Source organism: Pseudorasbora parva, chromosome 24 (genome assembly GCF_024679245.1).
Source record: "Pseudorasbora parva isolate DD20220531a chromosome 24, ASM2467924v1, whole genome shotgun sequence".
Lineage (NCBI taxonomy): Eukaryota > Metazoa > Chordata > Actinopteri > Cypriniformes > Gobionidae > Pseudorasbora > Pseudorasbora parva.
Genome location: NC_090195.1, coordinates 13,377,262 through 13,398,453, shown reverse-complemented (window position 1 = coordinate 13,398,453; position 21,192 = coordinate 13,377,262). Strand labels below are relative to the sequence as shown.

The 21,192-nt window shown below is 34.7% G+C and overlaps 1 protein-coding gene across 3 annotated transcripts; it reads right to left on the bottom strand.

Moving 5' to 3' along the window:
* Positions 1-146: 146 nt before the first annotated feature.
* On the bottom strand, positions 147-20,700 carry pign (phosphatidylinositol glycan anchor biosynthesis, class N). 3 transcript variants are annotated; one of them, XM_067434401.1, is made up of 29 exons: positions 20,433-20,700; positions 19,992-20,226; positions 19,336-19,457; positions 19,157-19,255; positions 18,969-19,075; positions 16,413-16,537; positions 15,980-16,110; positions 15,654-15,770; positions 15,479-15,519; positions 15,338-15,397; positions 15,130-15,222; positions 14,993-15,048; positions 13,777-13,855; positions 13,502-13,684; positions 13,213-13,352; positions 10,247-10,346; positions 10,007-10,099; positions 9,834-9,925; positions 9,572-9,677; positions 6,582-6,690; positions 3,790-3,892; positions 2,806-2,908; positions 2,554-2,640; positions 2,312-2,367; positions 2,167-2,242; positions 1,619-1,692; positions 1,114-1,156; positions 964-1,016; positions 147-821 (listed from the first exon to the last, which is right to left on the bottom strand). In XM_067434401.1, the coding sequence occupies exons 2-29, from the start codon at positions 20,216-20,218 to the stop codon at positions 698-700; spliced, it is 2,799 nt and encodes a 932-aa protein (XP_067290502.1). In that variant the 5' UTR covers positions 20,219-20,226; positions 20,433-20,700; the 3' UTR covers positions 147-697. The 3 variants fall into 3 exon arrangements, with proteins under 3 accessions (XP_067290502.1, XP_067290503.1, XP_067290504.1); XM_067434402.1 differs by having other exon boundaries at positions 19,992-20,223; XM_067434403.1 differs by having other exon boundaries at positions 683-821; positions 964-1,000.
* Between the last annotated feature and the right edge of the window lie 492 nt (positions 20,701-21,192).

Genomic DNA, 21,192 nt, shown 5'->3' with positions numbered 1-21,192 from the left:
TATTATTTGAGCCTCCTATTCTTCAAACGGTCACGGTTTTCACAACTGTTTTCTACATTTTCTTTACTGTCATTTTTGGATAAATTTATTCTGTTCTTTACCATAAAAAATTCTTACTGACCCCAAAAGTTTGAAAAGTTTCATATTTATTTTATTTGAACCTGCAATGCTCTGACAATGTCAAAGGTCAAGAGTTTTTATAATTTTATAAAAAATATTTAATGACACTTAATGTAAAGGTTTATGGTAAATAAATAATTTTACACAAAAATACTAAAAATACAGTATTATAAAACTGCACATGTATCATAATAACACCATCCGAGAATTAGATCCCAGTTAAAATCAGCTGACATATCAGTACCATAACATTCCTCACCTTTGGCATAAATCATACAGTACATATACAGACATAATCAAGTACTTTCCCTTTATCCTTTCTCAGAACTAAAATACCTATACATTCAATATATCATATATGTATTAATAATAGATCACTTTTCTTCTTATTATTATTATTACAAGTCTTCCTCTCTTACAGTTTAAGATGCAGAGTCATGTATCTTAAGTAATATTGATGTTGAGAAATTCACAAAAACAGGAAGATCATGCTGAACATCAGTCATATTTTTTGCAGTTGAATGTTTGTTTTATGCACCTTGTAAACATTAGGAGGGAGGGTCCAGGTGTGAGGTCGTCACCTAAAGTGCATCTTTCGTTTCTGTCCGATGATGATTCTCTTGGAGGTTAAAATGTGTGTCATGACACTCAGCAACATGAGGAAGATGGTCATGGACATTACGATGACATAGTGACTAATACTGCAACACAAGAAACATTTTATCATATTTGTGCAATATGTGCATTACATTAACACACATGCAATGACAGATGCAATCCAAAAGTGCGCTTGTGTTTTACATGGATAACAAGATGGAAGCTAAAATAATACAGTTAGCCCACCTAGTTCCTATGTCAAGCCAGCTTCCATAATCTTGTACTAAGAAAAAGAAATGCTGGTGAAAAAAACAGAAAAGTTCAAATCAATAATGAAATTGGTTAATAACAAGCAATAATAAAAAAAAAATTATTTGTTATCTATGCTAAGCTTACCAGTGCCATCAAGTCTGAAATGACGAGCACAATGAGGAAAATGCTAAAAAACAAATGCAGATTTTATGTAATCATGTAATGTAAATAATGTTATAAAAATATATAATTTGTTGAACTAATGTTCCCTCATTCTGATTCAACTAAAACAACGGAAAAAATGAGTACAACTGGGAGTACATGGTTTGTTATATCTTGCGACATGCAAAACAGTTTACTGAAAACAGGAGAACTAATAAGTCAAATGTGCTGACATATTAGCAAGTCATAGAAGGAAATTGTTCATTCATAGCCACGATTTCGCCTTTTGTTTTTTGTCAGCATGTCCATAGGTCTTTAGGAACATATCCAAATTGGTCTTTATTTGCTTATCATAAACTATTGATTCCAAATTCCAGATGAACAAGGAAGTGTAGCACATGCAAATATAGCACATGCTCTCTGTCTACAGTCAATGTGAAGACATGCTGGTTTCCTGCTGTACTAATTATTCTTTAATGAAAAGTACCTTCGTGATGAGAGCTGCGTTGAAACTTGAATGCTTTCGAATGTGCACATCACAATTACAAATGGGATTAAAACCTGAAAGATGATGAAACAGTGGAAAGATTTATATAGTTGTGCACTAATAATAAAAAAGCATCAATTTGAAACTTAAAGGGATAGTTCACTAAAACATGCCATCCTACATGTATATGACATTATTCTTTCAGACGAATACAATTGGATTTATTTATATAACATGTAAAAAAAAAAAAAAAACATCTTACAAAAATCCATAGTTTGCTTTAGAAGGCCTTTATTAACCCCCCGGAGATGTGAGAGTTACTTTTATAATGGATGTATGCACTTTTTTAAGATGCCATTCACTGCCATTATAAAGCTTGGAAGAGCCAGGAGTTATTTTATATAACTTTAGTATAACTTAATATAACAATTTAATATATGATTGTATTCGTCTGAAGAATGAGAAGAATGTCATATACACCTAGAGTGGCTGGAGGGTTAAAATTATGGGATCATTTTCATCCGTTTAAGGTTGAGCAAGTGCCAAACCTTCCACATTAACAGGCTGCCCATGATGAACGGGTTGAAGACAGTCAGAAAGCAGTACACTGAGGCTGGATCAAAACTGAGGGTAGATAAAGGCATAATTATATTCAAGTCTATTGTATAGCATTATTGTTACCAAGCAGCTTACCTGTTGATAGAGGCAATGTTACCACAGCCAAAGAATGCAGTTATTATGAAAAACACCTATTTAAACAGTTAAGGATTGTAAACATTTTATATATTATATATATATATATATATTATATATATATATATATATATATATATATATATATATATATATATATATATATATATATATATATATATATATATATATATAAGCAATTATAAGACACAAAACAAATAGTCTGTAGTTCAAAAGGATGCAAAAAAGTAAGATCTCCGAATGTCATCCAGTCTCAGCTGCCTGATTTTGGTTATGTCAATATTTTCAGCAAAATCAATGCTGGAGAGCTGAGAAAACAGGAAACGGGACAATCAGTAAAGACAAGGAAAAGCTGTACTACTGTTGTGGTATGCAAGTTTAGATCAACCTAGTTTAGGTTGAGAATTGAAGGCTTTAGGCTATTTCTTATAGAGGCTGAAAGGAATCTCTTAAAAAGGAAGGGACAGCATTACCTCAGTTCGATATGAACTTTCCTGAGTGGTTATGGTTTCCTGCTCAATGTTGATCCATGCAAACATGAGCCATGACATCACCGGGGGGAAAAGAGCCTCATACCTTCACAGAACACAAACCAAATAGCTATTAGAATAAAGGCCCGGTCACATCAATATTCATTAATATTATGATCGATATTAGAACTATTTATCATTATTGTTATAAATATCAATCTTGGTGTAAACAGGCCGTAAGAGTTTTCAATTTAAAATGTTAATTTAAAAATAAAGAAACACAAAGTTATTATAAAACTTTTTAAAAATCAATTTGCATATCAGTTAATCAGCACATCATGTAATTGTATTAATGATTTAAGAATATACACTATCAAAAGTTTAGGGTCAGTAACATTTAAAAAAAAAAAATTAATACTTTCCCATATGAATGTTACAAAAGATTTACATTTCAAAGAAATGCTGTTCTTTTGAAATTTCTATTCATCAAAAAAAAAAAAAAACACTATTACACATCACAGCCATTTTCAACATTGATAATAATAATAAATGTTTCTTGAGCACCAAATCACCATATAATAATGATTTCTGAAGGATCATGTGACAATAAAGATTAACAGCTGCTTAAAATCCAGATTTGCTTTCACATGAATAAAGTTCTTTAAATAGATTAAAATAGAAAATATTTCTAAATATTACGGTTTATACTTTATTTTTACTGCCCCCAGCCTTTTGAATGGTAGTGTATTTAATTCATACTGAATGTAAATAATTATTTACTTATTAGAATATATTGTCTGTAGATGAAACCGTCTCAAACCAGTCAGCTGCTGAATTGAAAACTTTTGCAACTTGACTGCTTACTGCACGCACTATGTGGTTTCCTTTTAAATTTCATTTCCTTAGATGGAGAACCTCAAAAGTATTTTTGACCAAACCTACACATCAAAACAGCTGATAAGATGGCATTCAGTCAGTGTGATTTACCCTGTGCTCAGAAGAAGGTAGACACACACCAATGACATCAGAATACTCAGCAGTCTCTGAAAAAGCCTGGTTGAACTCAATAGTGGTATCAAAAATGAGGAAACTAAAAAAGAAGTGTGAGAGAATAGGGGATGAAGTACAAACAGGATGGTAGAAAAGAAGAAGTGCAAATTGGTTAAAGACGCTTTAAATCTTATTTATAGTTGACTCTGCATAATAAAGTGCCCCAATTATGCTTTTGTAGTTATGTAGTATTTTGTATTATGCAGTGTGTAACAGTTCTAAATGGATGAAAACATACCACAAAGCTTTAAATCTGAAAGTGCACTGTATATAAAGTTTAAGTCTCTCAAAAGTAGGAGTCAACGTCAAGACGGAACTTTAGCATGGCAACATTCCAGAAGAACTGACGCATATTGCATAAGCATATTAGCATTAGCATATTGCCCATCCACTTATTGTTCGTGCAGACACCAGGGAGAAATTAAACCCCCTCAAACACTGCAGCTGATTCCTGTGAATCGTGGATCTACAATGTACTCTACAATGTTTATTGTGTTTCATAAGCATCTGGCTAACTGGCCAACTCACGTTATTACTGTCTTACTGAAATACTAGTGTAAATCAGGTGTGGGCTGCAGTATTGTTCCCTCAGTCATTCACGTTAGAGCACTGTGGTGATGTGCAATGTATATTATGAGACCTCCAAAATTAAATTAGGGAACTTTACAACACTACAGGGGTGCTAAACACCCTCAAACGCAAGCAAAAGCACCCTCAGTTGATACTGTAATAACATATTGGCGAAACCGATTTGTGTTCGCTCTCTGGAGAGCATCAAAAGCATCTATTACAATGTGTTTTTGCAGTGTTTGAGTAATGTAGCCAATCACAAATGTAACGTTAGTGGTGTCTAATCAGAGGTGTTTAACAAAGCAACAGAATTTTAGTGAGCGATCTTGGTTCGATTTCGAGGCTACAGTCTATAAAATCTCACTGAATAATAAACTATTGATTTTCATGCTGCTAAGATGACCGACGGCAAATTGCAAGCTGCAAAGAAGTGACATATATATATAAATACTGGATTCACTCTGCACAAGACAAAAAATATCCTCCTGAGACCCAGACCAGAATCGATGGTTTGACTCTGTAGAAGACATATTTTAGTGAATTTATCTGACAACAGTTTTAAGTCTAGATATTCTTATAAATATTCCCATTTGTCCGCAAATACAAAAAGAGTAAATAGATACATTGCATTGAAAACACATGTATAGCCAAATTGCAAGTTAAAATGGTATATCAAATTATTCTGTTATATCTTCCATAACATACTTGAGAATCCTCTTTATACAAAGCTTGGATAAAAAAATAAAAACGTTTTTTTTTAATTCTTTCAATAAATGGGTTCTGGTGTCTTCTACAGAGAATATAGCACACACATGCCCACATACACACACATATATATAGATAGATAGATAGAAAGATGATGTGCTATACTCTCTGTCATCCTCCTGAGAAGCAGAAAAAAAGGTTTTATGAATTTTGATTTTTGTTGTTGTTGAAGTATTTACATTGTTTGGTGCATAAAAAAACACATTGACATTTTTCAATTCAATTCTTTTATGCTTGAAAAAAATATATATTCATAAAAAAAAAAGTTCTACTTCTCAGGAGGATGACATGTTAAAATACTAGTAATGCATTAAAGCAATGTAAAGGCTGACTCAATAGATTAATAGACCAACATGCATAGCAAGATATTTTAGAAATTCCACTTATTGGTAAAAGTGATAACTTGTAAATAATCTTACTTTTCTCACTGTACACTGCTATGGTGGAGCCATTGCCTGTACTTTACTAGAGCACCCTGAGTGATTACAGAAACACCCTCAGTGATTTTTATTCTGTAACCTGGCCTGTTTTAAAATAGCATAATAGGGGCACTTTAAGCCAGGGTAACATGAAAGTATTTGGATTAACACTGAAAAAACTTAAAGGATTTGTTCACTTTAAAATGATCCCACGATTTACTCACCCTCAAGCTATCCTAAGTGTATATGACTTTCTTCTTTCTGATGAACACAATCAGAGTTATATCAATAAATGTCCTGACGCTTACAAGGCAACTTATGAAAAAAGCGTAGGTGGAGTGCAGCGCAGGTGTTTTGAACTGTGAGAGGCATTACAATTTCTTCGTAAGCTGAATATGGAAGGCGTTCTAGCAGAAGCTAGATATTTTAATTTATAAAGTTTTAAATATGGATATTTTTCAAACACAAACCCTATTGATTCGCTTCAGATGGCCCCCCAGAGTCATGTTTAGTATGTTTATGATGGATGAATGCACTTTTTTGAGCTTCAAACTCAATGGACCCCGTCACTGCCAGTATAATGCTTGGAAGCATCAGGATATTTATTGATATAACTGATTGTGTTCATCAGAAAGAAGAAAGTCATATATACCTAGGATGGCATGAGGGTGTGTAAATCATGGGGTTTTAAAGTGAACAAATCCTTTAAGGTCAATGGTTCCTGACATATTTACTCGCTTTCAAGTCATTCCTAACCTCTATGACTTCTTTTCTGCCTACACAAGATATTTTGGGGTCCAAAAGAACACTTGGCCCAATTGTATGGACACTGTATTCCACAGAATAAAGAAAGTCATAGAGGATAGAAAAAAAATAAGGGTGAGTAAATGACAGACGTTTCATTTTTGCGTAAACTACCTCTAATTCAGTGAGTCTACATCTCGCAATAGCATCATGGAAATGGAGATAACAAACCTAGTGTGAACCAGCTAACGATCTGGTTGAAGAGCGGCAGGCCTTGCTTGAGCTGCAGACTGGAGTGGGTGCTAGTCAGGGTATAAGCACACAGCACCACCTGCACCATCTGAAAATACATGCAGAAAAGCTCCCCAGATCAATTTAAACTGGGTTACATTTAGATGCCGGGTGTGCAGATTTAAATGGTTATATTATTTAGTACTCTGATAATAACGAGCATGGGATGAGGTCATGGAAGTAAAAAATAATCTACAGTACTCATGTTTTGATTTTTCACTACTTGCTACTACTAGCCAAACATACAGAACATGCTTGAATCTGTCTGCTGCGGATGCAAGAAATTTCAGACAATATCACAGAGATGAAGATGAGATAATCAGCAACAGGAAATGCACTATAACAGACAAATTATACACAATCAATTGCAGTTTACAACTGTGAAATCGGTCAAACTTCTTTTATACCCATTGAGAACCACAAAGGAGCCCATTTTGCTACCAACAAAGGAACCTTTAATGCTACTGGGTATCATTTGTTTTGATATCCATGTGCTTTTGGGTTTTGAATGGCAATTATTTTGACGTTCTTATTATTTCCAAATTGTATATCTTGTTAAATCACTACTTCCTATTGCATTTACTGTACAGCCCTTGTGTCCTTCCTGTCATTTGTTCTGTCCCTAGTTCTTTTGGTGTGACATCCGCCTTAATTTCCTGGTTCTCATGTCATGTTCTGGATTTCTCCAGCTCGCCTGAACCAGCTCTTTACAGAACAGTATCCTGGATCAATATTTTTAAACACAGGGGTTTGCAAATGAGGGAACTGTAAGGGGGGTCTGTAAGTTGATAAACTTATAATCAATATCCCCTCCAAGCTGCGCGCGTGCGAGACCGAGCACTTGTGATGCCACGGCTGCGCAGAAAGAATAAAATTCCACATAAACGGCCGATGTGAAATGAGGGGAGAAATCCATCTGATTGTACTTTAAATGCAGAATAATTGCAGTGCTCTGTTCAACCGCTATAGAGTTAGTATCGCTATAGTTTTAGACCTCTTATAGTGTTTCATAGAAATGCAATGATGTCGCGTGTCAGTGGCAGACAGTCATGTTTGCGGTCCAAATAGTTCAAGAGGCCACATGAAACCTCTGACTGTAAAAAAAAGTTATTAAAAAAAAAAAAAAAAAAAGGTTTGAAACGCAAAGACGTAAAAATATAACCTCTTCATGTTTTAAAGAAGAATGGATTGATTAATTGTGGAAATAACAGATGATAGGCACAGATAGCATGGTAACAAGAGAGACAACACCCACCACAAATGTAGTGTGCAAACTCAAAACGACTCGGTAACACGTCATTTTAAATAGATGTGCGTGTGGTTTGGGTTTCAGAGATATTTAGATAACTATAAAAGAGTTCACGTTCCCATACAAGTTTTTCATATTTACTTCAGGGTTGGGTTTTTTTGTTTTGTTTTTTACAAATTGAAGCACTTAAACTAATATAATAGCCTATTTTTATATATTAAAAATATGTTTATGTTTTTATATTATATTATAAATTGGTATAATTATATTAAAATGTAAGCCTAATAAAGAATTGATCTTACAAGGGGATTGTTTAGGGATCCTTGCCATTAAAAAGTAAAAAACCATTAAACAAAACCTGATATAGAAAATTATGGAACTTCATAAGCAATAAACAAACATTTAAGTTTGATGGTTTAATGCTGCCTGTTGCCAATAAGTAGTGTAACTGCTTAATTTTTTCATATATTATATTATTATCATGAACTGAACTGTTTTGGGGGAGATTTTTAATTAATTAATTAACCAGTTTTTAATTAATTAAACCATAAAAATAAGTTCCTTTTTTTTAACTAACAAAGTATTCTAAAATATTTTAGGGTGTGTTCACACTTGGTAGTTGTAGGTCACTTGTTTTTTTTTTTGGTAGGTTTTTTTTTTTTTTTTGTTTGGTAGGTTTTAACACCAAAACCTAAAGATACCAAACCTAAAGGCATAGGGATACACCCATAACCTGATTGGTCAGTTTTTATTATGTATATTTTTCGACTATATGTGTTGGTATTTTGACCAACTGAGAATTTGTGCGTTGCACAATTAAGAGCTTTTAAAATGTGTGAAGGAGTCAAAACAGTGGCAGGAATCCTTCCGTCACACACACAGACGAAGATCTGCTGTTAGACATGGTTCTGATGCATGAACACAAACTATGACTGGCAACATCAGAAACTGCATACTTCCCTACAATATAGTAGGCAAAAAACTGACAAATGAAGTATGTCCAAATTCACATCACGATGATCTAATTCTTTCTGCAAGATTCTGAAGTGTGCTGTCCCATGAATCATTTTCCTATCCCATGAGGCCACAGGATTTATGAATGGCAGTGAACCGACGCTGATAGGTCATGATAAATGGCAACATGGCGAATGTAGTATGTCCAGATTACATTCATGCTAAACACATACATACTTTTTTAGTGGTTGTAAAGCAACTACTTATTCAAAATAAATACCTACTTAAGAGAGTTTGTGAGTTCGGATCCAGCCTATAATGAGAAAAAATGGGAATGCTTCAGAATTCTGTCTTAATAGGGTTGTATCTTGTGGCCTCATGTCCCGTTTAGGTTTGTTTGCATGTCTATGGTTCGTGTTGCTTTCGCATTTCATTTACAGATCGTTTGGAAGCGGACCGAGACCCATCTTTTCAGTGGTCTCGGTCCGCTTATTTGGTGCACACCAGGGTTCGGATGGCAGCGTTCACACAACATCAAAGAAAGTTAAATTTGTTGTTAAATTATTAAAATATTAAGCTAAATCTTGGGGGTTATTTCAAGTAAATATTTGAAAAGGGTTCGACTGACCACAAAGTTTGGGAATCCTTCATCCCAAGATTTTGACCTCAAATGCCTGCGCCAAAATTTCAATGGTGAACAAAGTGTTAAAAGAAGGGTAAAACTGACCTGGCAGATGAACAGCTGACGATCCCTTCGGATCAGAGGAGGGCATCTCCATGATGACCACAGATATGAGGACAAATTGAAGAGGGTCAGCACTCCAGCGCAAATTCTGTAGTACAGCACATCAAATTTAGAAGATGAACCTTCCTGATGCCATTCAGCATCACTGATATGAGAATATAAGTGTTTAACAGTTAACTAATAAAGTTAACTAATGATTGTGTATGACAGTACTGGGATCAGTAATTAAACAAAGTGTGCTCACACATAGTTAATGTTAGGTTCCCGTCCCACCACAGGCAGCAATGGAAATACAGCCAGAAAGAGACAGCTAAACATCCAGCTCAGTGACCTGAACTACAGCAACATAAAGAATACAAGACATCAAAAACACACCTTTCAACCCTCATATCAGAGCAGGCCTTGACGTCACCTTACCTTTGCTTTTGTATAGAGGCCAGAAACCATAGGCCACATTGCCAGCACCACTAGACCCAAGGTCAACATGGCCCGATAGAAAAAACTCATGACCTAAAAAACACCAGCAGACAGGAAATGAAACGGGAAATAGTTAAGACCTCTTATTTACTGAAGTGCTAAACAGTTCTAACACTAAAACTGCAAAAATACTTGTAATAGCCTTAATCATGTCTAGCACACAGTTAAGCAAGCACTTACTAGTAATTCAATTCCAAATGTAACCAGCAAAAAATATCCAAAGCATTTGCTGAGTGGTAATGAGGGGATCGATCGAATCAGACCAGCAAGAGTTTCAAATCTGTGACAAAGAAAAAATACAAACTCTAAAAATCAAGGAAGAACGAGAAACAGACCTGAAATAATTTTTCACACATTTGAAAATTATTAATGTAACTGCAGATTTTAGAAGTGCAGAAGTTAAAGAGGTGATGAATTGGGAAATCAACTTTCCCTTTTGATATATAAAAGGTCACGGTAATATAAGATTATCCTGTAAGTTTCAAAGCTGAAAACTTCCTTTTTAGTCAAAGAAAACGATCCTTACGTCGTCGCACAACGAAACACCTCTACAGAACGTGTAATTCAGTAGCCCCGCTCACCGACTCATGGAGCTGTTCGGTGGATCACAAGCCAGCAGCAATAAACATGTGGTAGAAATTAGCAAGATATTGTGGAAGAACACAGCCGCTGCATAAGCTTCCTTCGGATAATAATATTAGGAATTTATGATACTTCATTTATTTTTAATGAAATTCCAGCTCACGTAGGGAAGACTGCGTGTTTGCTTTATTTTACTGCGGAATCGTTTGTAAACAAGCCTCAAGTGCTGGATTTGCAGACACAATGTTGTGCCTTCTATATTGGATCCGACAGGAATGGTGCAACAAACTTATGTGAGTAAAAATATTTTTTTTATATGTAGTAATAGTAGTCAGGGGGCTGTGTGTTTTCCAGACGTGCTACCTAAATGTACTAGCCTGACAAGCCAGACCCACATCAAGATGTTTGGTCTGGAAACTCACCATAGACAGGGCTCAATCCGACGGGCGGATAAACGGTTGTCTTTCAAACTCCCTCTGCACGCGATAGGATACGATACACAACCAACCAGAGCAACGAAGGTGAAGCAGAGCTTGTTGATAGATTAAACATTCGCCGTATCGGCAAAACTCCGAACACATCTTCCCTTTTTAAGAATGACTTCAGTGCCATTCTTTGTTCTTTTCTCAGAGAAAAGCTCCAAGTCTTCCAGAGTTGCGGTCAAAGCTGATTTGACAGACCGCCGTTCGCCAGTTTCTTTGTTTACTAGAAGCACGCGCAACTCGGCCGTCGTCATTATGGCCCCGCCCACCGACTCTATACACGATGTGATTGGCCTGCCAAGAGTTAGGGGAATACAGCTCAGAAGGGTATTGAAAGTTGCTAGACGACACTCGCGGGCAGATTAGATTTGCTGCCGCTAGGGTGCGTCTAGATTTCTAGGCTATAAATGTACGCCTGTCAGCAGAAATTCTTTCTTGATCTGGTTGCGCACGTGTATGTGTGTGTGTGCGCGCGCTGCGGGCCATGTAATACAGAAATAATATTCCAATCAATCGCGGTTGAATGAGAAATAAATCATTGTGTTTACTTGATAAAGACATTTAGGAGCCCTGTGGTCAAGAGAATTTTTGCAGTTTCCGCTTTCAAAATAATCTCTCCCTCATGTGAACTGACAGGGGCATAGATATGACAGGAGCTGAAGCTCATTAACTATGCAAATCTTATCCAATCCTAGCCGTGGGCGTTCACTTCCAAGTCTCCAGTGCGTCACGCCCATCAAAACCCAGCGTTCAGAAGACAGCCTCAAAACCAGTGTAGATAAATAGCCTATTACTTATTAGTTATGATGTTTTTAAATGTAAAAACCACACAAACGTCATTAGTTGACCTCAGACAACAGTATAAAAAAGAAAAAAAAAGCCAGTTCATGACACCTTTACCATTTTTGTTAAAACAAGTCCATTTTCCGATTTATCAACTCTCCATCATGTGAATAATTTTGCACATTGTTGGGCCTGTCTAAATTTACATTTATGAATGTATATAGGAGATGCACAATATTACTACAACAATGTTTTTTCGCCTAAAGTTTAAATGTATTTGTATCTGTCAATATTGGATAGGTATTGGATATTTAATTAAGATGAAGGCAAGTATAATCTAAATATAATAATACTGGAGAAAAGAGCATAAGCACTTAATGGCCCTCTAGTGGTTAAAACTGCATGCATTTTGCGAAGAACTTTGTTTTTTGTTGTGCTTCACCTCTGCTTGACTGTGCAGATGAATATGACTCCACCACATAATTTAAAATGCATTACAATGAACGCAATTTTTGAAAAGCCATTCCAATGTTGATTCTTGTTTTATTATTAGCTCTGTCGCATTCACTTTTTACCAGTAGACTCTCTAATGAAAGTTTTTTTAAAGTGGTGGCAAAACACATTCTTTTGAAGGCTTGATTGGGTTTGTGGGGTGCACTGTAACGTGTTCATGGTTGGTTCTTAAAAAAATTCATTATTTTTCATATATTTTACCTTTATTCTACATTGCACTGTCCCTCTTTGTAAAAAAAAACGGTCTGATGGTTCCCGGGTTTTATGAAGCCGGTCCCTCAAAAATACGCAATGAGCTCAGATTGGTTAGCTGGGCCAGTGTGTTGTTATTCCCTAACCGCCTAGTGCATGTGTTTTTGAAACCTCCTACCTTTACCGGTAGTCTGGCCGGCAGTAAGGCCGGCGACACACTGCAAGTGTGGCGTGTCTGTTTTTTATTTTGGGTCCCATGTTAACAGGTTAAAGAAATTTGTACAGGTTTGGAACAATTTGAGGTTGAGTAAATTATGACAATTTAAATTTTTGGGTGAACTATCCCTTTAAACACTTAAAACATAGTATAACATGTTTACCGTAGTGACTCTTTGAGGATTGATGATGTAACTCATTAAAAAAAAACAATCTACACAGTGTACCTTTGATCTAGTTACTGGCAAATGTCATCTTTAGTAAATCTCAAAATGAATATCCATTTTTCATACTGCACATTATTTCATACTGTACATTAGTTTAATGCTGGTAATATTAATCTGGGTCCTTCAGCAAAATTAGAGATAAGTAACTTACTCTCTCATGACGGAGTACCACACGGGCACAGGAAGCAAGCAGTAGATGTAGTAGGTCCAAGGACATGACTGGACCCACAAGAACAGAGCCACAAGAAGACCTATACACAGAAACACCTGGCCAAGATTTCTTTCGGTTACCTAGAACCCCACAAAGACAAACAGGATGTGACACACCTCACACCTTTAAACACACTATTTTAATAAACCACTAACCTTATTTTTAGTAAAATGATCATGACCTCCTATGACAACAGGCTGCACGTTGAAATACAATATCTCTTGCTTACCATTTGTGTGTAAGATGGAGGTTTGCGTAGGCTAGCATGGGTCTTCAGGATAAACAAAACCACATAAGAGGTCCAACCAATAAAACCCAGGACTACACTGCAGCCCAGGAAGAGCCGATCATACGTGTGATAATATGACAAGCCTTCCATGGCCTGGGCTATCAGCTCTTCACAATAAAGGATCTGGAGGAATAAACAGAGAGAGATTTAGGGAAATGAAATAAAGATAATCCACGAGTCAGTTCGGACGTGACGACAACAAAATAAACACTTACTGCTTGATTAAACTGTCCTCTATGGATCAAATCTCTTGCCTGACGGATAAAATCCATCTGTTTAGAGTCAATAAGAGGCCTAGAAGCAAAAAGGAAAATCTCACAAATTGATCTGACATTGATGGCTGTATACCAGAAAACTGCTTAGACAATCAAATTCGAAGACTGAACATTGCATAATGAATAATCAACATTTTTAGCAAGTTTTCCAATCATACTGTATCTTTAAAGGGACAGTTCACACCAAAATTAAAAATGCTGTCATCATTTACTCACCCTCCTGTTGTTCCAAGCCTGTACGAGTTTCTTTCTTCAGTTGAACACAAAAGAAAATATTTTAAAGAATGTTGGTAATCGGACAGTTGACGGTATCCATTAAAATCCATAGTATTTTTTTCCTACTATGAAAGTTAATGACTATTATCAACTGTTTGATTATAAAAATTCTTTAAAATATCTTCTTTTATGTTCAACCGAAGAAAGGAACAAAATGAGAGTGAGTAAATGATGACAGCATTTTCATTTTGGGATACACTATCCCTTTAAGGCATCTACTTTTACGTCAATTACTTCTGTTATGATTGGCTAACCAGTTCACATGTGAAAACGAATAATACAGTTTATTGTCATTTATCAGAAACGGCAGTCTGATAAATGTGCTCCAGATATTGACATCAATACCATGACAATTTCTGAATTACCCCTTTTTGCAGCCAAGTGCAGATGAATGTCAAATTCCAGGCTTTTTTTTAAAGCAAGAATAATCCAGTTTTTCATTATATGTGTCCTTAAAGAGATAGTTCACCCAAAAATGAAAATTATCTATCCTAATTTACTCACCCTCAAGCCATTCTAGGTGAATATGACATTCTTCGATCAGATAAATACAATTGGAGATGTATAAAAAAAAATGTCCTGGCTAATCCAAGCATTATGATGCCAGTGAATGGCAGCCCCCAGAAAAGTGGCTCCACATGGCTCCAGGGGGTAATAAATGCCTTCTGAGGGGAAGTGGTGCATTTTTGTGATAAAAATATCCATATTTAACACATTATTAAACAAAACATCTAGCTTCCATTGGACAGCCTACAACTCCGATTGTATTTGTCTGACAGAAGAATGTCATATACACCTAGGATGGCTTGAGAGTGAGTAAATCATGGGGTAATTTTCATTTTTGGGTGAACTATCCCTTTAAGCATTGACTTTTACTCACTGGTAGGGTGTGAACAGAAAGGATATTGTTGTTTCTTTCTTCTGAGCCATTTTCACCTGAATTTTACAAACACAAGATAACTGGTTATTTTAAATAAAAAAAAGTGCCAGAATAAACCAAAATGTCCTGTAATTTACCCTGAACTGCTCCAAGATCTGAATAGCATTTGCATACATGCTCTCAGCCTTAAAGTGCTGGCTGTTATTCAGGTAATTCAGCGGTAAGACACCCTGTAAAGCAACAAATGCTTCAGAAGATAATATAACCACTGCATGCATATCTGTGTAAGTGTGCTTGCTTTATGATTTAAACTGGGGATCCGAAAGCCCTGAAATAAATGCTCACCACAGAGTTTAGAGGAAAGGGAACTCCTATAAGAGATGACATTAGTGGAGCAATATCAGCCTGCAATACCAAAAACATCAGATTAGCAATGTTTCAATCATTTATAGACATTTCAAGAATAAATGAGACAGAAAATCTTACTTGATTGACATCCACTCTCTTGTATGTTTCTAACCCCCATTCTGAAACAAAAGAAGAAATATTAACAAAATCAATTCTGCTGTTTAATGATGCCTAAACCTCTATTAAATGATGTCTGAAAACTACTTTGATGGAGACGGAGGGGTGTTAGACAACTACGGGCCATAAAACAAACCTTTCAAGTAATTGTCATTGTATTTGTGAGAGTCCTGCCGTTGTGCTGTCTGAACCCCAGCGCCCCATGCTACCAGCGGGGTCAGCGTCTCTGATGGGTGTCCCGCACCGTGAGATCCTACAGAACACATGCTCGTATCAATTAAATATTCTTTTACACAAATGCTGACTTAAACTTAATATAAATCAGGCAAAATATATTAATTCTTAAAAAGATGACTGTTCAGAGGGATACAAGTAATTTATTAATCTTTTCTAACAAAGTTTTCCTGTCACAGATTTATAAAGCGTTAAAGTTACAAAGACTAGGTCAGAGAGATGTTTTACCCCAATTTGTCATGCCATGGTCAGACGTAAAAACATAAGCTGTTTTTCCATCATGCCCATAAAAGTCGTCCATCACCGTGACAATTTCAGCGACACCAGCATCAACCAGGGCAATGTTCTCTAGATATTCCCTAAGCACAGACATCCCAAAGAAAATAGTAGATGTGAGGCTTTGAAAATGGCAGTAGCTCCACCTAGTGGTAAAACTAATGTCCAGGTGATTTGATTATATGCATTTCTATATGCATATACCTGTAAACTATCAATCTTAACACATTATACTACAATACAAGTCCATTTATCTGGCCCTTTTTACAACAAATATTGTTTTGGAAGTGACTTTACATACAATAATAATATAAAACAGACAAAAGGAAAAAGGAGTTGTTGATCACATTGCAATATTTTATGTGGTGAAATAACTTTTGCTTACTTTGACATGGGCCTGTGGGCATGGCCATTGGTATCTATTCCCAAAAGATGAAGGAAAAACACATTCTGTTCTTCGTGTAACTTATTCAGCAAAGTTTCATTACTTTTGGCAATATTGAGAAAATCCTTAACAAAAAAAGGAAAGAAAAAAATAATTAAAAATCATATTCAGTCATATTTATTACAATATTTCAGTCTTATTGTATTATTATATAATGTGATATATGATTGTTCAAAATTCAGAATTGGCCTCCATTCAATTCATGAATTGGAATTTGAATTGAATTGACTCCACCCCACAGGAAGTTGAATTTAAATTGGAATAACAGGAAGTAGAATTAAATTCATGATTATGATTATATCATATATATATTAGAGTAAATGGAAATGACCTGTTTATATTTGAATTTCAGTTGTGTTATTCAATGAATAGTCTGTTTGATGCGGGCACAAGTAGGAACAAACTTGTTATTGCACTAGCATTAGCAAAGTTATTTCTTATTGAACAAAGCAACATTCTTCTTCTTCATAATAATAATAATAAGTTATTCACATCACAACCTAACCCTAAGCTCTACTCTTCTGCACAATGGTAATGGCCAAAACTTAAACATAACAGAAATTCTTTCAAATGTCAAACATAAATGAACATTTCACATTAACATATTTTTTCCTTCACTCAAAAACACATTAAACAACACTTAATTTCAATATTAATCTCCATTTCCAAATCATACTGCAAGCCATATGCAAAGCATACTGGGAACTAACAATGGTGTCTCAAAATAAAACTGCTTAATTGAGCTAATTATCTTAAAATAAACAAGTAATCTTATTTTCCTTCATTTTATCAGCTTAATCGGTTCCTCAATTCAAGCCTCAAAATTGCTTACATTTCCTTAAAAAAAATCAGGAAAGTGTATCTCGGTTTTATTTCTATACAACACTGAACCACAATTTTCTTTTAAAAAAAAAACACACACACTATTTTTAATTATCACCTTACTTTTTTGGTGAAAATTACAAGTTTTTTTTAAAGTGTCACTCCTCAATCCTGCATACATTTTGTTCTAAAATACAGATAATGATCCATTTAAATAAATTAACCCCACAATGTTGTTTGATTAGTTTTGTTCCAATGTTATTTTAATTTAAAAGTAATAAAATAACAAAGTTGTTGTAAATGCAGTCATCATTAATTTCAATACAAAACTCACTGAGCAACACTGTTGCATTTAATTCTCAATAGCTCCTCAAATGTTTTATCATTGATTCTGCAGCGTTCTGGTCTGAAGATCTTTCCTGTGACACTAAAGATTCTCTCAACAGATGCAGATGAGGCTGCTGTGGCAAGATAGACATGTATATGAATTTCTTGGAATTTTTCTTGAATTTTAATTCTGCTTCCTTTAATTCAATTCAAATTGTAATTCTACATCCTGTTTTTGACATCAATTCAAATTCAAGAATTGAATTGGAATTTAGGAGTCATTCTCAATTCAATTCTGAATTGTGCACAAGCCTGATTTATATATATATTTATATATATATATATATATATATATATATATATATATATATATATATATATATATATATATATATATATAAATATATATATATATATAAAATTATGCATAACATTATAAACGAAAGGCAACAGGTGATGAACACACACACACACACACACACACACACACAATCATTCAAAAGTTTGAGTTCAGTAAATAAATAAAAAATGAGCATATTAGAAAGATTTCTGAAAGGTCATGTGACACTGAAGACTGGAATAATGGCTGCTGATAATTCAGCACTGCCATCCTAGGAATACATTTATAAAAAATATATAATATATTTTTATTTTAAATGTACTTGTTATAATATTTCACATAATAATTGTATGTTTTTACAACTGTATTTAGAGCAAATAAATGCAGCCCCACAATTTTGAACAGTAGTATGTATGCACAGAAACAGAACAGAAATATGTATGCATGAATATTAAAAAATGTTATTACTATTAAAAACAAATAAGGGTGAAATAAAATAGAACTATTAAATTAGATATCAGATAATTAAATTAGATTCAATAACTAAATAATCCTTGGCATTGGCAATAAACTAAAATAAGTTTAAGTTGAAGCACTAAAATTGCTAATGGAAAATAAATAAAAACTAAAACTGAAATAAAAATCAATTCAATTCAACCTAAATAGCAATATTTAAAAAATAAAACAGTGAAAAAAGCATATAATGAAATTACTAAAACAGAAAAATAAAAGGTAATTCAAAATATGAATAAAACTTTAATAAAAATTAAAAATAAAATATATATGTATACATTATTATGATTAATATGAAGTCATACAATTGTATGCATAATAATTATTCAAGACTTTTAAACATTTTATTATTAAAGTAGTTTAGATACAGCACGTTTAAATAACAGTTTAAGACTTTTTCGAACAACAATTCTTAAATGCTGGGCAATGCTATACGTATAAAAGAAGTTTAGTTCATAAAAAGCGACTGCATAAAAGCACATTAAGTATCCTACCTTCACTTCATCAAATACCCATGTATCAAGTCTGGACGCATCAGTGGAGGCGAAATCCTCCCGCTCTGGTGGGTAAGTGTGAGTGTACACATGGTCTCCAGTGGCTCCTACAAAACACACATTCTAGTAAACCTCTAAAATACGGTCATTATACTCCCATATATCTTCTCACAGGCGTGTGGTTATACCTTTAGCAAACATTGGTAATATGTCAGGGCTGCCCCAACACCAAGTATTTCTGCTCTCGTTAAATACAGAATCAAACTCCACCGGATTCTCCTTCCAGCCTTTAAGCAAAGAGATGTGAAATGCATTATTAACTTTACACACATGTAGGTTATTCACAAAAACATGTATCACTGCTTACCCTTGGCAACAGCACTAACGTCCTCATAAAACCCCGCTAGTAGAGCCACGTGACCTGGCCGTGACTCTGTAGGGACTCGTGTGTGTGACACTCCCCATGTGCCACCCTCTTCGATCACACTCCTTATGACAGGAAACAATAAGAAGCACAAGTTAAATCTATTTATACATCATAAAGAACACTACACACATAAAAACATTATATTTAAGAGGCATAAACTATATTTATTAGACTATAACTGTTGTACTAGATGTATGCTTTCACTAACATGTCAGTGAATATATATAATATAAACATATTTGCATGCGTGCGTGTGTGTGTATACATGCATAAATATGTGTGTGTGTGTGTGTGTGTGTGTGTGTGTGTCTGTGTGTGTACGTGCATATAAATGTGTTTGTGTGTGTGTGTTTGTGTGTGTGTGTGTGTGTGTGTGTGTGTGTGTGTGTGTGTGTGTGTGTGTGTGTGTGTGTATTTTCATTTGAGGCAACAACAGCAAATGCAATGCATTCATATAAGTAATATTTTCTGGATCTTTCTGTAAGCAATAATGAAGGATTGTGAATATTTTGACGAAAAAGCATTTAATTGCTAAAAAAAGCCACTGAACTATTCTGGATCAGTAAATAGGACGAAGATTATCCCATGTTCATTACCTTAGGTAAGGAGCCCTGACTGTCCCATTGTTGTCTGGCTTAAAGAGACTGTCAGCTCTCAGACCATCTGCCACAAAGAGCACCAGGCGCTTGGCCGGAGGGGCCAGAGGGACACGTTGTGGTGTCATTCCATGGACAAGAGGGGAAGTGAAATAGATGTCAAATATTGAGAGAAAGAATACTACATGGACAATGAGTCCCACGATGAAGAAAGTCATCATCTTCATTTTGTCTGCTGTCAGAAAAAGGAAAGGAAGACAAGCGAAAAGTTAAACATTTGAAATACATTGTGTTATTTCCATAGTTTTTAGAAGTTTTACCTTAAAGATACTGTGACTGCATTCAAAAGGACTAAATAATCTAAAGCCATCTCAAAAATAACATAAGCATTTATTTTTACAATCGGTTTAATAATATGATTTGAATACAACATATGCTTACCTATTTGCAACCTTCAGATTGAGACAGAATTATAAAGTCGCTTAATCGAAGATGTACAAATGCATATTATCACATCAGCAGTGTCAATGAAAGGACCCGGCAGAGCATAAACGACCACGAGTCTACATGAGACAATACAACCTCTAAACAAAAGGCATCATAATCTTGTTTTAATGTGCTGTAATGTGTATGGCGAGGAACTTGGCTCATGACCTCCTAAACCAAATAGTATGTAAACAGATTAACTGAGAACTTTTCTTTACTTCCTTGTTTTGGTAACCTTTGAACTGGAAATCTTCGCAATGCATCCTGGGAAATGTAGTTTACGCCATTTGGGGTTTCTCTTCTTTTTTTACGAATTATAGAAATGTTGTATTATATTGACTATACATTATATATATATATATATATATATATATATATATATATATATATATATATATATATATATATATATATATATATATATATATATATATATATATATATGTGTGTGTGTGTGTGTGTGTGTGTGTGTGTGTGTGTGTGTGTGTGTGTGTGTGTGTGTGTGTGTGTGTGTGTGTGTGTGTGTGTGTGTGTGTGTGTGTGTGTGTGTGTCCGTTTGCTCAAATAGCGAAATAAAAACTCCACAAAAGTGACAAAAGAGGGGAAAACAGAATGAGATTGATAACTTCAGTGTCTCTCCAGAAGCAGTAGACTAACTTTTTTTTTTTTTTTTTTTTGTAATTTAATGCAAAAGTAATATAATAAAAAGTATTAG